At 32.8% G+C, this 21,235-nt stretch overlaps 1 protein-coding gene across 1 annotated transcript; it reads left to right on the top strand.

Annotated features, from left to right (window-relative positions):
* Positions 1-1,305: 1,305 nt before the first annotated feature.
* Positions 1,306-20,207, top strand: LOC130803058 (uncharacterized). Its single transcript, XM_057667219.1, has 18 exons — positions 1,306-1,635; positions 3,593-3,665; positions 5,149-5,192; positions 6,367-6,409; positions 6,523-6,663; positions 6,866-6,985; positions 12,629-12,700; positions 14,843-14,887; positions 14,975-15,054; positions 15,233-15,297; positions 15,380-15,446; positions 15,542-15,655; positions 16,911-16,984; positions 18,433-18,530; positions 18,615-18,671; positions 18,771-18,839; positions 18,925-18,978; positions 19,538-20,207. The coding sequence occupies exons 1-18, from the start codon at positions 1,526-1,528 to the stop codon at positions 19,613-19,615; spliced, it is 1,404 nt and encodes a 467-aa protein (XP_057523202.1). The 5' UTR covers positions 1,306-1,525; the 3' UTR covers positions 19,616-20,207.
* Positions 20,208-21,235: the final 1,028 nt, after the last annotated feature.

Below are 21,235 nucleotides of genomic sequence, written 5' to 3'. Positions count from 1 at the left end.
CATAAGCACTGATGGATCAACTGGGCCCGGCATCGCCATAATCGCTGTTACATACATAAGTGTCACAAACTTGTTTTTCATGTGATTTCACATACACTTTATTGTTGATTATGAGTAAGGGAAGTGTAAATGTGAATACAAGAATTTCTCATATTAAGGTATTAGAACACTTATTAGAACTTTCAATTCAAATATAAAGCTAAAAATACCATGAATATATATTAAAACCATTAAACTAACCCAACAAAGTAATAAACTTTCATTGAGGCATTTCATCAAACACTTTATATGCATAGAAACCAAATCATAAAATTCAACTACAAATGTGTAAAATGTAAGCTCAAATCATGAAATCAAGAGAATGTAACAAGCAATCAATGTATTTATAACTTCAAATGACAACAATAATGAACAAAATATTCAATTTGCAAATTGAAATAAATTAGGGTTTATATTAATACCTTAAATGATGATGAAAATGAACAAGTAAAGAAGGAGAAGATGAAAATGTAGTTGATTAATTTAGTTGAATGAGAGGAATTGTGAATATGAAGTAAATGAGGATTGAAGAAATTTTTTTTAGAGAACAACCCGCAGCTTGAAATGGCAAATGAAGTAAAGTGAAGAAAGAAAACCAGAAACTGGCATTTTGTACAGCCATAAAACCGCCAATTGAAGTGGCAGTTTGCTCCATATATATATATATATATATATATATATATATATATATATATATATATATATATATATATATATATATATATATATATATATATTTAAAAAAAACGGAAATTCATCTAAACCGCCATTTCATATAGCGTTTTAGTTCAGATTTCTAAACAAAACCGCCATTTCATGTGGCGGTTATATTAAAAAAAAATAAAAATAAAAACTGATCCTACGTGGACGGTATGTTGGGAAATACTTTTTCATGATACGTAAAGTGGGAATTATTGTTTTTGGGGCAATATAATGGGAAAACACTCCTAAAAGTATCATCATTTTTTTAAATAATATTTTTTACCTAAAATTAACACCTTTTAGCAGAAAAATAACAATTATTTATTAGATAAATTAATTACTTTAACTTCTTCCATTTAATGATTAATATTGAAATAAAACAAGTAACTAAGTGCACCAAAGACTTGAGTAATCCAAGTAGAAGTAACTAGAAAAATAGAATTGTAGAAAACAATAAACATATTTTACTATTTACTATTTACTATTTACTATTTACTATTGAGCATAATAATCATTTTATCATGTGATCTACCTTATACTCTTGACTTTATATTTTTTCAAATATTATTTCTGTTGTTCTGTGCCTACCCGGATACCCATTGATCCGCCTCTGCACTGCGTATTTTGAATAACGTCCGCTTAGTAGACGCCGCAAAACCCCCAACCATAAACACAATCTTCTCAGTTTTAACTCTTAAATTCTTAATCTCCAATTTCACTTTCAAGTTTTAGCTCAAGTGAAGATCAATAATCAAACCCAAAAGAATTAGAAAAAAAAAAAACAATGTCGCATCAGTCTAGAATAGAGTTGGAAGAACAAGAACTCCGCCGGAAAAAATTTGAGGAAGCTTTGGAAGTCAAATCCCTCCGACGAATTATCAGTGCTTATCTCAAGTATGTCTTTGATTTTTAATTCTTCATATTTCAATTTACCAATTTTAATTTGTTTTATTGAAGTAAATTCCATTAAATTAGATAATGTTTGTTACTTTGGGGCTGTTTACTTTGGAGCAAAACATTTTCCAATGCAAAATGCGAATTATAATAATTTTTTGTTGAATTTTTTTTGTTACGTTTGACGAAAAACTCTTATGGGAAAGGGAAATGTTCAAGATGGAAAAATGTTTGCAAAGTATGTAAAATGTAAAGTTATGTGCTTGTCAAACCAAAGAACTGAAAAATGGGAAAAATATTTTTCTTGGAAAATATTTTCCCCTAACCAAACACCCCTCCAAGTGAACTGTTTTTTATTTTTTAAAATTTTTTTTATCCCAAACTGCTTTGTGCATATTCATGATTTCCGTTTTTGGGTATTGTGCTTTGACATTTTGGATTTTGCTGCAATTGCTTGCCCTTTGTCGAAGACTGTTTCAAATTAAGAGTTTTAATAAGAACCAAGAACATATGCTATTTTTGAAGATTGATCAATATATGAAGTAAAACTACTGAGTTAAGGTTAAGAATACTGCTATTTTAAATGTTACTAGTTTTGTAGGGATACATACTATTTTAGGATGTCCATATGAAGTTGTCTAATTTGCAAAATTTTGTAATATGGTAATGCCTATATCAAGTGATTGTGAGATATAGTAATGACCCATGTATTGCAAAGGGTCTATTTGTAGAATCATGTTATTTTAATTTTTAGTCATCATATGTTCAGTTCAATTTCATGACTGATTCAGGATGAATTTTGTAAAATTCTGGCTTTGTTTTGGTTCAGCGTGGGGGGTTTTGGAGCATATTGAATTTGAAACAAATCATAAATTTAGACAAAAGAAATTCTGTATGCAGATTATAGAATGTTGATAGAGTAGCTTTTTTGGGTAATGCTTAAAACAGAAAGAAATATTTGTTTTTCTGGAATAGTGGGAAGTTTGCCATTGATAGGATAAGAACTTAGATCAGTATAGCAATGAAGGAAGTAGTCAGACACAGGCATCATAATAACTATTATATTTTTCGTTCAGAGGCTTATAACCATTGCATTAATCGTAATAGTGAGTTTGTGTGTACCGTATATTTGTAATGAAGTAAACAATTATCCTTTCCCTGACTTTTAGATTATGATCGCTTTAGTCAAGGTGACTAAACTTTCTCGATGTTTTTGAAATTTTATATACTGTGATGTATCACACAATGATGGATCATCCATCACCATTTGACTGGATTGCCTTTGCATACATTTGACTGTCCATACCTCTCATGAGATAACAACCCTTGCAGAGGCATTGGAGTGTTCTTGACATTCATGTGTTGTTTTTTTGTCTATTAATATAACAGGGGTGTTTTGGTACATGGCTTTTAGCTTAGCTTTTTGGTTGGCTTTTGGCTTTTGGCTTGTTGGTTGGTCAAACAGCCAAAAAAAGTGTTTGGTAAATGGCTTTTAAAGCAGGTGAAAAGCTAGCTTTTAAGCCAAAATGGAAAAGCTAGCTCTTTTGGTTGGCTTTTGGCTTGTTGGCTCACTTTTTCTCTAATAAACAGCCAACAACCAATACTGAAATTTACCAAACAACTCCACAAACAACTAGCTTTTTCAGCTAGCTTGAAAGCCAACAAAAATAGCCTAACATTCCAACTGGTCAAACAAGCCAACTAAAAAAGCCAACCGCCAACGGCCAATTGCCAAACACCCCCAATAACATTGGATACATTTATGTCCATTTTCGATGCATTTCTGTTTTAGATACCATTGCATGTGGCGTTGACTTTTTGTTGCCTAAATAATGGGTCATTTATTTAGGGCTGATGTTTGTCTCTTTCTTCTCTCTTCTTTGTGCTCCTTTTCTCCCGGATTGAAATGACACTGCTTCTGAATGGACTATCTTTATTGCTGAAACTCCTTACACAGTTATCCAGATGCGTCGGAGGATGATGTCAAGCGATATGAAAAATCTTTTAAAATGCTTCCACTTGCTCACAAGGTATTCCACTCATTTAAGTTCTTGTATTTCGTAGTTATCTTATTTATGTAAGATTTCATGGTTGTTATATTTTTAAACATGGAGTAATAGTAGTTTAACTGCTTATGAAATCTTTAAAATGCTACCACCTAGTGATAAAACTTATTTCGATAATAATCGTAAATTGAAAAAGAAATATGGTTTGGAAAATATAGCGCCGAAATAATTTGGTTTAGATTAGATTTGAGCATGTTAAAAACCGAAAATCAAAATTCCAAATTGAATAAAAATAGGAGCTAACATTCTAAATTGGGTTAAACCACTAGTTGAGTAAACGTAGTGCAATCCGTCATTCACATGTGGAGACTTTAGTAGGTTTGCTGATAAAACTATTTAAGCACTCTTAAAAAATAATTTAATTAAAAATTCAGGTTTCATTTTTTCAACCTCTCTTTTTTAACTATAATTTTGCAGTTTTTTTCGACTTAATATTGTGGATTTCTAATTTCGTTTGGCATGTAGATTTGGTTTTTGGTTGAAAATTTGCTTTGATTTAAACCGAAAAACTAAATTGAAGTATTTTAGTTTGGTTTGGATTTGGATTGAAAATGTTAAACAAATTTAATGTGGTTTGGTTTGGTTATGAATAAACCAAGTCGCAAACTGAACTTTCAATTGACTTCCACCTTCTCAACCTGCATTAGGTCTTAAGCTTTATAATTAGCTTATCTGTGTAAGGTTTCATGGTCGTCAAATTCTTATAATTTGGAGTAGTGCAATTTTAAATAATTTTGCCTTTCACAATTAATTCCCCAAACGAATCATTACTTATATACCTTTCTAGAATATATGGCCTTAATTAATGTTGTCATATTTGGTATTGGTTAATGTCGTAAGAGCTAACATTCAATCTTTCATTAGAAACTCTCTTATCAAATCTAATTTGTTATTTTATGAGCTAGTATTTGTATCTAACAACAACAGTTTTTAAGTTGATGCATGTGTATGACCTAGAAATACTAACAGATTATAAGTTAAAAATAGTGTAAAGCCATCGAAGTATTTCCAAACAAGTTATAATACACCAATACAATCTTTTACGCTAGTATTTCTCAGTATAATTGTTGTAGATAATAATTGAGCATGTTTATCTTAAGATCAAGACTTAACGTATTTGTTTCTTGCATTTGGGGATTGTGCTAATTGAGAATTATGAAATTATTTCATTTGGATTTATGAAGCTCTGACTTGTGCATATCCTAGTCTATAAATTAGTAAGGGGGTTTGGCAACATGCATGTTCTTAGACCAAGGGGTTCACTGATCCGGTATGGCTTCGCTACTCTTGACCTTCAAAATTTACGAACTCTTGTATTTCCTTAAAGAACATGCGATATACTTAAAAAAAATTTAAGTTGTATTTTTTTGAATTGAACTTTACGTAATTTGTGATAGCCTTTCATTTCGTTTGGTTCTAATCCCATTTACTTTCTATACTTTTGCAGTCTCTTCTATCCCATTTGCCATCGAAATACCGAAGTTTGAGAAGGTGATTCTGATTCCTTATATAGCATCTACATGTGTATAACTAGGAGATAATTATATTGAGAAGTAGTCTCAAGAGGATTAATTGGCTTAGGCTTATTCTAGTATGGTTTCATTTGCGTAGCAGTGATATATTACATGCTTAGCATGGAGATGCTACCCTTTTTGAATCTCGTCCCATCTATCTTGTGGTTAAATAGAAGCCTTTTTGACCATCCATTGGCTTTCTTTTGGTGAACTGACATATTGTGGCCTTGGGAAATTTTAACTTCATTATTTCGTGAATATCTTATTTATAAGTACCAGGACTTGGTCTGGCTTAATTGCTTTGGATTCCAAAGCTGTAGCTTTACTTTTGATCTGTCTTTATACTTGACCATCCCATAGAGCTTTTAAGAAATTGAAGGCTAAAGCTTTGAGTATCATGAAGTTCATTTGTAATTGCTTTCCAAAGCACAACAAATCAAAATATCCTTACTTAACTCAACTTGATTTACATGGCTCATTCTATCCTTGAACAAATTGATTTCCTGTTCAGATTTAAGGAACAGTAAGTAAAAGGAAAGCTATCGTAAAAGTTTTGCTCCCTCTATTCCCATTTGTTTACGTACGAAACTGTATGGTCATACATACACATAAACATACACATACATACATACATTCTATTATTTCAATGCCATTAAGTGGTACGGTGATGCCCACCTAAGCTGGGTCTGGGGAGTTAGATATGCACAGCTTTTTACCTTTGTTAGTGATAAGTAAGAGTTTAATCAGAAATTATTGTTGTTAAAAATAATTATCTTTTAGGATATTTGTTGGATGTAGCAATTAGTAGACTTTGGAGAAGAATATATGTGGATGATTATTGGAATTGATTTCAAAAGGTTTCTGAGTACGTCAGTATGGTGAGCTTGAGTGTGAGTGAAACTTGAGTAGCTAGAACTTGGGGTTTGACTCATGAAGACCCTCTATTTTTACATATAATGTCCTTGTTACTTAGTTGGGATATTGAATTCTTTGGATTCAAAGAAGTATTTCATTTGAAAATTTTCAGCACTGTAGCTTGCCATGTTGAAACATGCTAGCCTGCTGCCAACTTTCTTTGTTTGCTCTTGCAATCAGTTTCTAATTCTTAGAGTTTGATGCGGCAGTTATTACATCTAATCACATTGTTGCAGGTGCATATCAGCGAATACATATTTTATTTTAAGTATGCTTCAGGTAAAGAAAGTGCATATTATCTTCTTTTGCTCGTTTGCTTCATTTTGTCTCAGCACATTTATTTTAGGGCGTTATTAGTATTTTGCGGATTTACAGTGACTTATTCAATGCAGACTTTTCATCCCCCACTAGATCTGAGTATGGATATAAGTATTTGTGAAGATCAGCATATGGAATGCTGTCCTGATGATCACCATGGTCATCCAGATGGGATCATCTTGGAAGGTCATCACGGCTCAGCAGGGGGAACTATGGTGAGTACAAGTATGCCAATAGTTTGTGATCCAAAAAAATGAGATGTCTAGATCAGCTAGAGGAAATGCAAAAATCAGGATTCTTATCCTGCTCCAATTACTTTATTAGTAATGGAAGATGTGACTTCTTTTATTTCTTTCCTTCTTATTGCTGTTGCATAATTTTTCATTGGAAAATTGACCTCATGTAGATGAAAAACAGGGAGAACAATCGTCAGGCTTTCAATGTAAACCAAAGTGTGGGGAGGCAGGTTGTAGTGACACTGAAGCAAATAGCGGTCGAGAAAGAGGGCAATTCAGAACAAATGATGCAAATGGCAATGTAAGTATACTCATATATTTCATTATTTCTTTTCTTCTCGAGTATTCACTTACTTAGTTTGGTGTCTTTTACGGGTGTGCTCTCACCCAAGATTGAACAATATGTTAAGCCTATCTCGCAAGGCTCTAAGTCATCCATGTTTATTTCTATTTCTCTTTCATTTTACCTCTGGTAATTATTTTAAAATTTTCTGCATGTGTGTTTTTTGAAAAATTTTGGTTGAATGATGCACTCCTTACTGTTACTGTACTACCATCACCTCACAGACTTTTCTTAGGAAAAACATAAATTATATTAAATTACTTTTCATGTAGTTAAACAACATTGCTACAAATACTTCCTCATAAAGCACCCACCATTTTTAGGATCTAATCCCGCTGCCAATGTTTTTTATTGCGAATGCAATCTCATCATTTTTAAATATATAAGGATTGGTCCATTCCCAAATCTTGTCCTTCATACTAAAACTATGCACAACTGTAAGAATTTTCCTATGATGTATTCCATTCAAGTCTTCAATCTACGCAATCTAGTTTCAAATTAAAATTAGACAACACAATGCAAATTGTTATACTATGTTGGCCCTGCTTCGTGTCTACTGGCTAGTTTCATGGCACAATGATAAATAGGTGTAATGAACATAATAACCAATAAGTACTTGTAATATCCTGGAGAGAAAACATGCTTGTATATACAGAGGGAAACATAGGTAGGGATTGTTATTAATATTTTTTTCATAAAATATGAAAATATAAGAAATAAAAATCTAATACAAACTAAAAAGTTACCCAAAAGTTTAGTATGATTGTTATTAATTTTTTTATCTAATAAAATAATATAAGAAATTAGATATCACAAATTGTGAAGAAATGTAAATCTTATCTATATAAAACTAATTAAAGTCAGAGAGAATTAGAAACAATCACGACTCACAACGCTTTCTTTCACTTTTGATTAAAAGAGTTTGATCGCTTAGAGAAGACTAATTTTGAGGTAAGTTTTAAGTACTAAATTAGTTTTATTGGTATTTTATTATTATTATTATTATTCAATTCAATCCAAATTCCACAAATGTCAACAAAATATTATAAGTAAATATCAAAAAATCATCGTTGCTTATACGATTGATGAAAAGATGACTAGAATCAAGAAAAAGTAAAGTTGTGTTGTTATTTATCTTTGTTTTACCTCCCAACAGTTGAAGTCGTAGAAATATCAAATTTTTGAGAATGATAATGATAATTGAATTTTTTTAGTTGAGTATGCATGATGTTGGCTATTAATTCATACTATGTTGTTTTGATAATTATATATTATGGTCGTTAATCTAGATGTCACAACGTCTTCAAAATACTCTTTTATATTAAGGAAAAATTACCCTGAATAATCCAACCTTTTGCTGATTTTCGTAGAATAATCCCAACTTTTGATTAATCATGCATAATCTAAAAATATTAAGTCACTTACCCAAGAATGTAAATGTGCAAATCATGACCTTTTTCTGAAGGTAAATTAACAAAAAATAAAGGAAAACTATAATAGAATAAAAAAATTAAAAAAGAAAAAAAAAAGAAAAAGAAAATTCAGAATCCATTCTCCCACAGCCTTCCCAACCGTCACATCTAAGGGAAAATGAAACCACCCAGAAATTTTTAAAAAACAACAATAATTTTGCAAACTTAGATAGATTACAATATACGAACATTGCGTAAATGGACCCGAATTTACCAAGGATGGCTAACGATTGTGATTATCCAGATCGACAGAGTAGTTAATCAGCTCTGGGTGGCAACTCCTTCATTGATGAGATGCCGAGGATGAGCACAGAAATTTCAACAATGATGATGTCTCCATGGAACCAGATTTCACCATTGAAATCTCCTTGGTCTCACCGATCTCAACAATATTAGGACTCTGGTCAGATTAACCTCCTTTTTGGGTCACTTGGGGAAGGGGTATGGCGGTTGGGGAGGAGCATGAGAGGGGATGCGACAGCTGGGGAGGGGCAGGAGAGGGGTTGTGGTGGGGAAGGTGGTGGCAGTGGGGGGTTGGCTGGTTGATTTCTTTTTTCTTTTTTTTTATTTTTCTAATGTTATTTTAATTTTATTTTTTTCAAAAAATACCTTTTATAGTAGTTGACCAGTCATCATAGCATACACTAGGCAAATATTCCTCAAAGTTTGAATTACTTCATGGTTAATCAATAGTTGGGGTTATTGTAGGAAAATCGAGTAAAGGTTGGATCATTTTGGGTAAATTTTCCTTATATTAATTTACATCAAACAGCTCGTATGATGCTAGTAGTGTACCACATATGTATGCACAACTCTGAAAGTTCAATCGTGTTGATTTGAGTAACCTCTCTAGGGATCCAACACTTGGAAAAAAACTTGAGTATCGTTCGGATAACTCGTTTAAACTTATGAGACATTATGCTGTAAAAGAACTCTTTCAGCCTCTTGTTAATTTTTCTCCAAAAGTCATTGGAGGATATACTATTCATTTTAAAGAAGAGTGATATGATACTTAAGAGTGATTTTTTGGTTATTTTTTTGTGAAAAATGTTGCATATCATCGATTTTCTATTTGTTTTAATATGATGAATCTTAAAAGGAGGATATAAAGCTTTATAACTAATGTGTGGTCCTCTTTAAACAAAAACGAAATATTGGAAACTCATGTCGATAGTCTTGGTAGTTCTGAAAATCAAGAAAAGATTATGTGTAAAGCTTTAAACAAACAAGAGAACTATTAAACATGCTTTAAACATTTTCATTGAGAATAAGATTAAAGATTATCGAAAAATGCTTAGAAGCTTCGATTAATTCTATAAGATGACTATGCTGAATATGTTTAGCATTTAGAGGTCATGACAAGACTATGCACTCGGAAAATCAAGTAGCTTTCTTGAACTAATAAAATTTCTAGCAAATTATAATGACATTGATAAGTTTCTAAAGAAGGCACCGAAAAATTTACAAATGGTGGCCCTTGAGATTCAATAATACCTTATTCATGCTTGTTCTAAATTGAAAGATAAGGTCATTATGAAGAAATTAAACATGACTCAAGGTTCAAGTAATTTGTTTGAGATATGTAAATAAGAAGGGACATAACTAAGGTGAGGACTATTGACATTTTGGATAGTTTGTTAAGGAGAGGTGTGGTAAGATGGCTCACGCTTTAAATTCTTTTGTAATTCATGATGTTTTGTGTTAGTCTAGTATCGTTTTTACGACACTTTGCCTCTTGTTAACATAATAAATACTCATTTGCTCTTTCACTGAGATATCACAAAATTTATCGACAAAACCCTAAATGATTCATCTACAATTATTTCCATAGTGACCTTCAATTGCTATTTAGAACATGCATGGACAATGTCTTATTGAATCTCAAGGGAAACCATTTGTAAATTTTTTGGTGCTTTCTCTTAAACAATCCAAACAAAGTCATCGTTATTATTTTCTAGAAATTTAATTGTTTCAAAGAGTTGTTCAGATTTCTCGAGTGTATAGTCTCATTATGGCCCCTAAATGCTAGATTTATTTGTCAAATTCATCTTATAAAACCAGTCGAAGCTTCTAAGCGTTTTCGATGCTTCTTTTTCTTTTTCAATGGATGTGTTGAAAGCAGGTTTGATAGTTTTATCTTGTTTCTTTAAAGCTTTAAACATTATGTATGCTTGATTTTGAGATCCACTAAATACACCAACATGGATGACCAATCTTTCATTTTTTTTAAGTGGATAATACACAAGTAGCAAAAGTTTGATATCAGTAGTGCAAAAACAAGTATGCATCATATTAGGTGTGTTTTAAAGGTTTTCACAAAAAGTGATTCAATATTTCTTGTGTTGCAAAGGTGTTAAAAAATTGATTTTCGGACGTTTTAAGGGATATGTCATGATTTCAATCGATATTTGGCATTACGATAATCACATCATTCCTGTTCCGTAGCAGTGTGTCATATAGTGTAGTAACGGTCGCGATTGCGATAACGGGAATGGTGCAGCTGTCATGACACCAACTATCGGTCGAAAGTTCGAGATATCCCTTGATGCCGCCCAAAATGCAGTTTTATTAAACATTTACAACGCGGAAAATAACTTTGTTATTTTGAAAACCTTTGCAATCCGGCCGTTGCGAATTGCGATGCGGTGCGACCTAAATTTTGCACTATGTTGCGTTGTCACCAAGATTGCAATTGTGACGGTGTTACCGTATTTTTGCACGATGTTTATATCCCTCTTTTTTGTGTTTATAACTATAAGATTAAAGCAAATAACAACGTCTACCATATTTCACATTTTTCACAAAACTATATCTAACCAACCACTATAAGTATCATACCACCGTAGTTTAAAATGAATAGTGAATCCCCCAATTACATTTTGTGGAAAATTAAGGTCACGAAATCGAAAAGGTTTTATAGCATGATGTTTCCTAGTTTGGACTTGGTTACCTTGATATACGCTAGAAGTTTATTTTGATGATGTTTTGACATTTACGTTAAGAACCATTATTTATTTTTATGAAAACAATATTATATAAATTTTAGCCTATAAACATGCATTTTATACTAAAACTTTCAAATTTGTCACCATTATCCTTAATAATTGCTATTCTTCTATGTTTAATTGTTAATAAAACAAAAATTAAATAACAATCTATTGTTATTTTTCTTGATTATGATCTTATTTTTCCAAATTTGATTGTATTTGATGATCTTATTTTTCCAAATTTAATTGTATAAGAAACAATGATTTTTGATTCTCATGCATGCCTTAATAGTATGAGTAAGAATATTTTTTGATTCTCATGCATGCGTTGAAAAAGAAGCCCTTGAAGGCTAGAACTAGATGCCCATGACATGACACCAACGTTTGACGTCCTTCTATTTTGAGGAGAAGAGAAGACTAAACGTACTTTATTTATATTGCTAAATTTTAGTTTAACAACATTGACTTCAAAGTTGATTTTGAATTTTTTGTAGACACTTATTGGAAAGTCTTAACATTAGTGGCTTTTTGATTGGCATAGACAGTTGTAATGTTGTCGTTTGCTTTATGTTTTTTTCTTCTCTTTTTCTTTTAAATTTCATTCGATATCCCATTAACGAATTTTCCTTAATTCCGGTCTCTTTAAGAGTGATTTGTTTCTTGTTGCTTTTACAAGAATCATTTTTTGCCTCCTTTTCAACTTACATTTTGAAGGCCCAATTTTTCTTGTTCTTATGATTCAAAAAGATCAAAGAGGGAGAGTGTAAAATTGTTGATGAGTTATTTTTAATATTCGACTTATGCAAAGAAAAAAAGTATTAAGAATGGAAAAAAAATGGAAGAACACATGATATTTCAAGTTGATATTTCAATGCTTTGAGCAGACATATATTGAAACCAGTCTGTATGGAAAAACTTATTTCTAAAAGAGATGCTTTTTATCTCCACTATGCAAGTAGCAAATGTGTTTTTGCATTGAATGATAAGCTTATTATGTCCCTCTCTGTCTCCGTTTTGTATCTTCTTTTTCTTTTAATCAGTAAAAGGTGCCTTGTGGGGCCTGTTTATGAAAATATCTAGGTAAGTTAAATTGATTGTTGTCCTTTGACTAGCTGCTCGATGACAAATTCTTATATTCCCAGGTATTATCATCCTCTTACGATTGGTTGGATCCATCATTGCAGTTGCATGTGCCACTAATTGATGTTGACAAGGTATGTTGTTTTTACTTTATTTTATCAAGATTGAACTTTTTAGATCCCAGTGAATGTGGCAAAATGTTTGCATTCATCACAGGAGAATATACTATATTAAAATATGAACTAAGATGATTTCTGAAGCACATATAGAGATAGACAAGTATGCCAAGGTTTGTAAATAAATCAATTGCATTAAGAAGTACCTAACATGAGTCTTAATTATAAGAGCTAAAGCCTCAACAAGCAAGTACACAAGGCTACTCAGGGCAGGAGTTGTCATCATTTTTAACTTCATGTTTCAGGAAAATAAAAAATCTAGTGGCTCGTGGAGAGAATTATGACAATGATTTCTCCTCATGGAACACCAAGTTTTGTTGTCAAAGATATGTCTCCTAAGGTGGATGAATTTGTAGAGGGTGTGCTGCTTGGGGAATGCATGTAATTAAGTAGATTAACAGTATGGATTGAGGTTTCCTTATTTGGTAAGGAATACTACATATTTCCAAATTCATAATGACTTGGGTTGTTTTCATAAATAAGAGTAGTTTGTGCTATTAAAAGAATATTTGGAAATATAATACATTTGAGTTTTGCTCGGTGATTAGCTTGAAGAAAAAGGCTGGAGAGTTAATTAGAGGAAATGGGACGTTAGCTTATTAGGGAACATTTGGTTGGGAAGAATTAGGTAAAGGAAAGGTAATCGACACTCCTATCCCTCATTAAATATTTTATTTGCAGTTTTTGGTGATTTCATTTCCCACTTATCTTCCCGATAAATCTTCTAACCAACTCTCGGGGGGCGGGGGGCAGGAGGCATATCTTTGAGTTGTTCATGGACGATGAAGATTTCTTTATTTGGAGTATTTTGGTTAGTGCGATGAATTATTTTCATTGATGTTAAGACTTACTTTGAATTTGTATAGTGATTATATTTCTTGTGGAATGTTTGTTTGTATTTTTAAGTTTATATTTTAAATTTTTTATATTGGTCATGCCCATTTACTTGCGCGTCCCGCCCTCTAAGAAAAAGGGTGGATAGCTGCCAAACAATTAGGTCCGCAATGACGGCCGGGCTTTTGAAAATTCAAGCCTATGGAAAAATTTTATAAGCATGCCCCCCGCCCAAACCCGCCTAAGAAGACCTCAAGTGCAACTTAATAGATCATACACAACACCAACCACCACCGAGTCAACGAGCCTTCGCCGAGTGAGTAAAGATCACTAGTATTAGTAGTGAAATTGTCGCCAGAGGATCAGTGATATGAAGAAATCAATATTACCATATAGCGACTGTAAAGGTTTTTGAGCTTAACGCGACTAAAATATAGCCTAAATGATCGTGAAACCATCCGTATTAACTGCAAAAGTTTTCAATCCTGACCAAAATCGTATGTTTGCACTATGTTATCAATTAGACGATGACACTCACCAATAATACACCATCTACAACTCTCGAAGTAATTACCCGATCCGCAACATGCAATACGTTTTTAGTGTACCTGTGACCGGAAATAGATATATGTTTTTTTGAGGGTCATTTTTGTCCACAAAGCTATGGTTGTCAAATATTGATGGTTTATTTTGATGTTCAATAATCTTAATTTATAGGTCCAAACACACCAGACTATCTTTCTTTCCCATACTATTTTTACCTCCCCTATCTAAAGTGAATGTTATGATTCAGTTGTGATATGATGAATGGGGACGTAGAAAAAACTTTCAAACCTTGGATGAAAGTTAACTACCTTTTAATGGTTTATCGAGGTAGCACCTATGCAAGATAGAATAAATTGACTTGTATTTTCTTGTGCCAGAGGTGGTTTAAGAAAAAATAAACTTGCTACAGTGGAGCTCAAACTCATGATCAATAATGAGCCCTATCATGGACGCAGGTCACCGACTAGATTAGAGGCTGCGAAAAAAGTTTCATCCCTTTTTGTGGGTCTCTCTGAAATGAGTGTTGAGTAAAATATTGCAGCTGATGGAGATTGTTTAGGTGTTCAATATGATGCATTTTTGTACTTTTGGGAGTATTTGTAAATATGTTTTTGCAAATGAACTCTTCCCCCGAAATAAAACTCTTACTAAAACTAAATATAGTAGTCTGCTCTTGAATTAGTGTAGCTTTTTCTCATGAATATGCTTTTCCATTATTAGGTTCGCTGCATAATAAGGAACATAGTTAGAGATTGGGCATCCGAGGTAAATTCTTTAATCATTTTTGTCTTTTTCTCCTTTGCATGTAAGGAACATGCTTTCCCAGGTATTCTTACTTTTGATGTGCAACAGGGGAAAACTGAGCGTGATCAATGCTATCTGCCAATTCTTGAGGAGCTTGAGAGATGTTTCCCTAAACGCAGTAAGGAGAGGTAAAGTTTTCTGATAGCTTTTTCCATGTGCTTTGACATGTTGCAAGTTATTGTAACATCTTATTTATCTAATGACCTTCTTTGCTAGTGGATTTCTTTTTTTGTTTACTTAAAGTTCACATGAATCAGCTTATTATCTTTTGGGCTTCACTTTTTCTCTCTTATATCTGTTTTATAGACCTCCTTGCTGCTTGGTTCCTGGTGCTGGACTTGGGAGATTGGCTTTGGAGATTTCACGTCTTGGTATACAAATGCTCAATAGTTTTCTGAATTGATGATAATGTATAAACTAGCCACTGATATGCTTGGAGGAAAATGTGAACAGGGTTTGAATGCCAGGGTAATGAATTTTCATACTATATGATGATATGCTCTAGCTTCATTCTTAACCAGTAAGTTCCCATTCTCATTTTCAAATTTCTCTTGCAACTTATTTGCTAGGTTTATGTATCCTTATACAGTTTTTTATGGGCTTGTTTCCTTTCAGCACTCAATCCATTGATGAATGGACTATATACCCTTGGATTCATAGCAACTGCAATTCGCTTTCAGATGAGGACCAACTTCGTCCCGTTTCTATACCAGACATTCTCCCTGCTAGGTATCGTTTAGATTTATCGATGGCATTTGCTAGAGATACTTTTAAGTTTGCATGTTTATATTATTATGTATTAGTTACTATATGTTTGGTTTGTAGTATTTTATTTACTGCACTTACAGGCTGAACCATGTACAACTAAACTAATTATATGATGTTATTATTCCCCCCCCCCCCCCCCCCCCTAAAAAAATGATTCCTTGTCTAAAATTCAAACTAAGCTTCGGTAACTTTGAGTGAGATAATGGAGGGTCTGACGTGTAAAAACATTGAATAAAGTTAATTCCAAAAAACCTAATTAGAAGTTAGAACCTACATTGCTTAAGAAGCTAAATTATTTTGTTTTGGGACCAAAAAATACACTTGTGCTTTGTTGCCTTTAATAATTACACAAGAGAGGGTGATGATGCTATAAGGATTATCCTCTGTATGATTAAAAGCTTTCTTTGAAATTCTAATTTTATTAGCCTTCCCTCACGTAGTCGAATCATAACTTAATAAATTTTATGTTGAAATTTCTGAATTAATATATTGCACCACTTTTATCCCCAAATGAGAATCCCTGCATTCATTAATGGATCAAAGAATGTTATATATCATGTGTGCATTTAAAATTCAATTGGGAGATAAGATTCTCTTTTGGGAGGATTGTTGGGTGGGTTAAACTCTTCACTTTGATTATGCAAGAGGATTGTGGGGTAAACTCTTCCACATCAAAGAGGAATCTTGAATTGCTCCACAAGATATTTGTGATTTTTTGGGAATAAAATTTTATGGCTTTGCGCCTAACAATATTGTAGATAAGCTTTGGAATACATGTTTCTTGGCTACCATTTGGTCAACATGGTTAGAACGAAATCATCGTATACTTAGAGACCAATTTTGTCAATATATATTATGTGGGAGAAAATCATGTTTTTAGCATCTTTATGGATGAAAGCTTTCGGATTTTCAAATGATGTGTCTATGGGAGATCTTTATCGAAGTGAACTTAAGGTTATTTTGTAAGTAGTTTCTTGGATGGGACATCCTATCCCTTAAATTACTTACTATTTTTATTAATATATTTTCTTTACCAAAGAAAAAAAAAAATCATGTGTGCATACGGTACCAAGGCAGCAAGGCTATATATGTGGTCTAATATTTATGAGAATCCTCTGATTCTTCTTTTACTTTTGTCATAAACAGTTTCCTTTGTTGTTTTCTAGTTGGAGCTTTTTGTTGATTAAAATATTGAGCTTAACTTTTGACTAAACAGCGCAGGAATAACTGAAGGTTTTTCCATGTGTGGTGGGGATTTCGTTGAAGTATATAATGATCCAGCTCAAGAAGGTAAAGGATACTATTTATTAATTTTGAAAACTAATTCTGTTGCAAATAATTGTTGACCATTATGTTCTTTAATGATCCAGCTCAAGAAGGTAAAGGATACTATTTATTACTTTTTTGATCACGTTTTGCCAATACTTGACCATTATGTTCTACAATTGTATTTTGCATAAGCTAGAAAATGGAAATCTCATGAAAGTACTTTCTGACACAAACCTTAACATTAGAACTCTACACAATATGACTCATTGCCTAAGAGATCTTTGATAACAAAGTCAAATGTGGCCTGTTGTTTCTTCAAATGGGAGAGAGTTCTCTTGCTCGTAACTTTTGAAGTGACATACTATGTCCTATCATTCTATCCTGTTGCACAGCAGGGAGGGGAGTAATTAGTCTTGATTACTTCTTATTAACCCCGGTAATAGTGAAATGTATAAGCTGTTAGTTCTTGCAGTTCCCTCTATTTACTGCACTCTAGAAAGCTGATCACATTTTGGTCACTGATTGTAAGCGATTCTTCAGCTTAGGTGGTCTGAGAGCGGTACGAAGCAGTTTAAGCACATTTTCAGGATTTTTCTTCTCCCTAAATTTTATATAATAATAATACCGAGAAACAATCCTCAATTGCTTGGATGGAAAATGCAGTTCTCAACATTCATATTAATAGAAATATTAAATTAGCAGAGTTTGAATTCATTTGCAAGCCTCTGAACCTTTATGAACTATATATGGCTTACACTATGCTTTGTAGTTGCTAAAAATGGATCCTTAGTTGGGTATTAGCTCTCTTGGATTATCTACATCTACCATCATGAAAGTGTTTTTTTAACATCTTATAGACATTTTGAGGTAGTGTCTTTGGGAATTAATGTTGTATGCTACTATGCTAGAATATGAAAGTGTAATGCATGGTCTTTGGAATTAGGTTTTTCTTGTTTTGTTATGTATTTTTCTTGTCATCTATTTGGGCTTTTACCAACAAATGACAATCATTTTCAAGGCATCGTTCCCTCTAGTTTCGTCTGTTGGTCAGAATGGTTCAAGTAAGAAGAGTTATCAATGAAATATATGAAAATGAAATGCCCTGTTTGAGCTCCTCTGAGCTGTACTCTGAAGGCTTTGTTATTACTGAGTCAAATTTGAAACATTGGAAAGTGGAATCTGATACAATTACTAACATGTTATCTTTTCTTTGTCAAATTGACATACTCGTGAAGAAAAATAATCATAATGCTTGCACCAGTTTACATTTTCCTTCAACGAAATACAATTTGTCGGATTACAGGTTGCTTATCGCCACTGTCACTTCGAGGTGTCAACAAAAACTTATGTTCTATTTGATCTGTGCAGTTCAAAACCATTAGTCAGAACTTTAAATTTCCCTTTGATGTTTAGGGTTCCTGTAATCCTGTCATTTAATAGAAGCTTTATGTGGGTTTGCTATCGTGCAGGAACCTGGGATTCGGTAGTTACATGCTTTTTCATTGATACAGCTCATAACATCGTAGAGTACATCGAAATTATATGGAAAATCCTGAAAGATGGTGGAGTAAGGCTCAATCTGGTTCCTATTTGGTATAGTGTGTTTTTTTTTCCTTATTCGACATGTTTAATTAAGTTACTGCCGAAATAGGTGTGGATAAATTTTGGACCATTGCTTTATCACTTTGCAGATACTTATGGGGAAAACGTGAGTCTTTGACCCTTTATTCTTGTCTAGATTTCGACACGTCTCTAAATGAAATATGCGTATAAGTTGCTAATCTCCCTTGTTTTGACACTTGAATAGGAGATGTCCATTGAATTGAGTTTAGAAGATGTGAAGAAGGTGGCTTTCCATTATGGATTTACTTTAGAGGTTAGCTACAAACCTTACATATATGTTGCTTTCTATGCAAAAGTACATGGTTTGTACTTATTAAACTAAGTTTATAATTGTACAGAAAGAAAGCACCATCGCAACTACATATACATCAAATTTTCGGTCTATGATGCAGGTAATACTCTTAACGCTCATTAAATTGTGGTAATGATGATGAAATATTAGTGTACTTTTAGTGGAATATATCTTGACAAGTTTAATGGTCATGTTTATTCTCTTTGAACAATCTCATTTCTTCACAAATTTCATTCCAATGCATTACTATTTAAATATGTGGTATTAAGTGGTAATGGAAAATTGTGAACAAAAAAAAAACTTTTTTTATGATCAAACTTTCATTACTATGGGAATAAATTGATAATACCTTGTAAATTTACACTATAAATCTTCCTATTACCACCAATTAGTACCGATAACCAAACAGGCCGTAAGTGTGGTATGTAGAGTATGGCTAATTGCGGAACACTTGGGCAACTAACAAGTGGTGAAATATCGGCAGCACCCTTAACCCAACTATGTTTTGCTCATTCAGGACATTCAGAATATTTCACCACCTATTAGTTGCCCCAAAACAAGTGAGGAATTTATGCAACGCATGCACCTCCTTTCGGGGTGCATTTCATAATAATGGGCACAAACTCCAGTATGACTAATCAGATGTTACATATGGGCAGAACCGATATTATGCAGCGTTCTGGACCATGACTAAGAAATCTGGAAACAAGTTGGCAGGAAAGCATGATGCACAATGAAAGATCTTATCTTTTACTACATGTAGATCAAGAATGTTTCAGAGGGAACTGGGAAATGTTGTTTTACATTTATTACCAATTATAATTATAATAATACTAATTATATCGAGAGTAATAATTTTATTCTGGGTTCATTAGGATGGAATTACATTTACATTTGCATTTGCATGGACTTAGTAGTTAGTACCTGAACTAATAGGCAGTTTATCAGACCATGTCAGTGTTGGATACACTCTGGCTTCTGCAGGCTGCAGTACTATTTATTGTTCACTGAGAACTGACAAGACTACAGTATTCTTTGTGGGCCCAACTCTTTTGAATTTAATGGGCCCCTGTTTCAGGCTCCTTGATTCAGAAATATTTTCTTTTCTCCTGAACAAAGTACTTCCTTTGTTTTTTTAACCGAAAATGACATTTTTTTTCTCATAATGTAATTTTCATTAGCAAACTTAAAGAGATATAGGAGTACTTTTAGTCTATTTTATACTACATTTGATAAGATAGTACTATGAATAATGTTGAGCATTATGTAATTATTTATTTACCTTTGTTTTTCATTAAATAATCTACTATAATGAAATTGGTATTATTCTACGCAAATCTATAATTTGATAATATTTATAATTAATCAAAAATTGGTACAATTAGGAAAATCCTTAAAAATTTATGGTATTTGCGATAAATTTTTGCGATAAATTTTTCCTTGTGGATCTACTTAGTTGGTGAATATTGTTTGTTCTTGTATGGTAATGAACACAATGATGATCATATTTGATTGATTCCAAAGGGAAGTGGATGTAATGCTATAGATTTGTCAGTTAATTCATAGCCCGTTCTTCATAGAATATCACTTAATATTATGACTGCACAACCAGCACATGTTAGGGGACCCGAAGGGTGTCTTTAGAGACCGTCTTTGACGCCTAAATTAGTATTTATATAAGGTGAAGTACCTAAATAGCTTGACCAAAGTGCACTATAGCCTTTAGCTTGGGAAATTTTTGCCAGGATTTCTTTAATTTCGTGAAAACGTAATAAATGCAAATGAATCTTATAACACTTTTGGGATTTGAATACTCTAAAGGAACATAATAGTGCGTAACTGGCATTGATGAACATACAAATATTTATAGTATGAAATTTGGTTACATGTTAGATTAACTCTTTTCTACATTTTTATTTGTCGGTTGCAATTATTCAGTTACTGACTATCCTAGGTTTTCCCATTACTCCATTACTTGGTTGTTGTTAGGTTTAATGCTAGTGGGAAAGACTTTTCCATGTATAACCTACCTTGGAACACAAGATAATTGATGGGCTTCAAGAGAACATCATTACCGATCAGGTCCAAGCCCTGGATGATCCAAAACATACATTATTAATTTTTTTAGGTTGTTCTAGGCCTAGCCCGCATATGGCATGTTGGTTTAGATGCATACAATTTTCATCCCAAACCCTAGAAGTTGTGAAAACAGATTTCATCGGTTCGCTTCTCATTTGGAGCATTTGAGACCCTTTATCCAGACTCTTGGACGATGGTATCATTTGTCTGGGGGGATACTTTTGGGCAAGCTTTCAATGGAAAGATGTCTCTGTGAAGATCCTTCCTTGAAAAGAAGT

This window comes from Amaranthus tricolor, chromosome 2 (assembly GCF_026212465.1).
Source record: "Amaranthus tricolor cultivar Red isolate AtriRed21 chromosome 2, ASM2621246v1, whole genome shotgun sequence".
Lineage (NCBI taxonomy): Eukaryota > Viridiplantae > Streptophyta > Magnoliopsida > Caryophyllales > Amaranthaceae > Amaranthus > Amaranthus tricolor.
The sequence above is the reverse complement of the archived record's forward strand: the minus strand, read 5'-3'. Positions and strand labels throughout refer to the sequence as shown.

Bases quoted from the DNA above. Each gene is read 5' to 3' on its own strand.
- LOC130803058 (XM_057667219.1), top strand. From the start codon at position 1,526: ATGTCGCATCAGTCTAGAATAGAGTTGGAAGAACAAGAACTCCGCCGG. The intron at 6,986-12,628 runs GTAAGTATACTC...TTATATTCCCAG, and splicing joins CAAATGATGCAAATGGCAAT to GTATTATCATCCTCTTACGA. The intron at 15,055-15,232 runs GTAAAGTTTTCT...TCTGTTTTATAG, and splicing joins CCTAAACGCAGTAAGGAGAG to ACCTCCTTGCTGCTTGGTTC.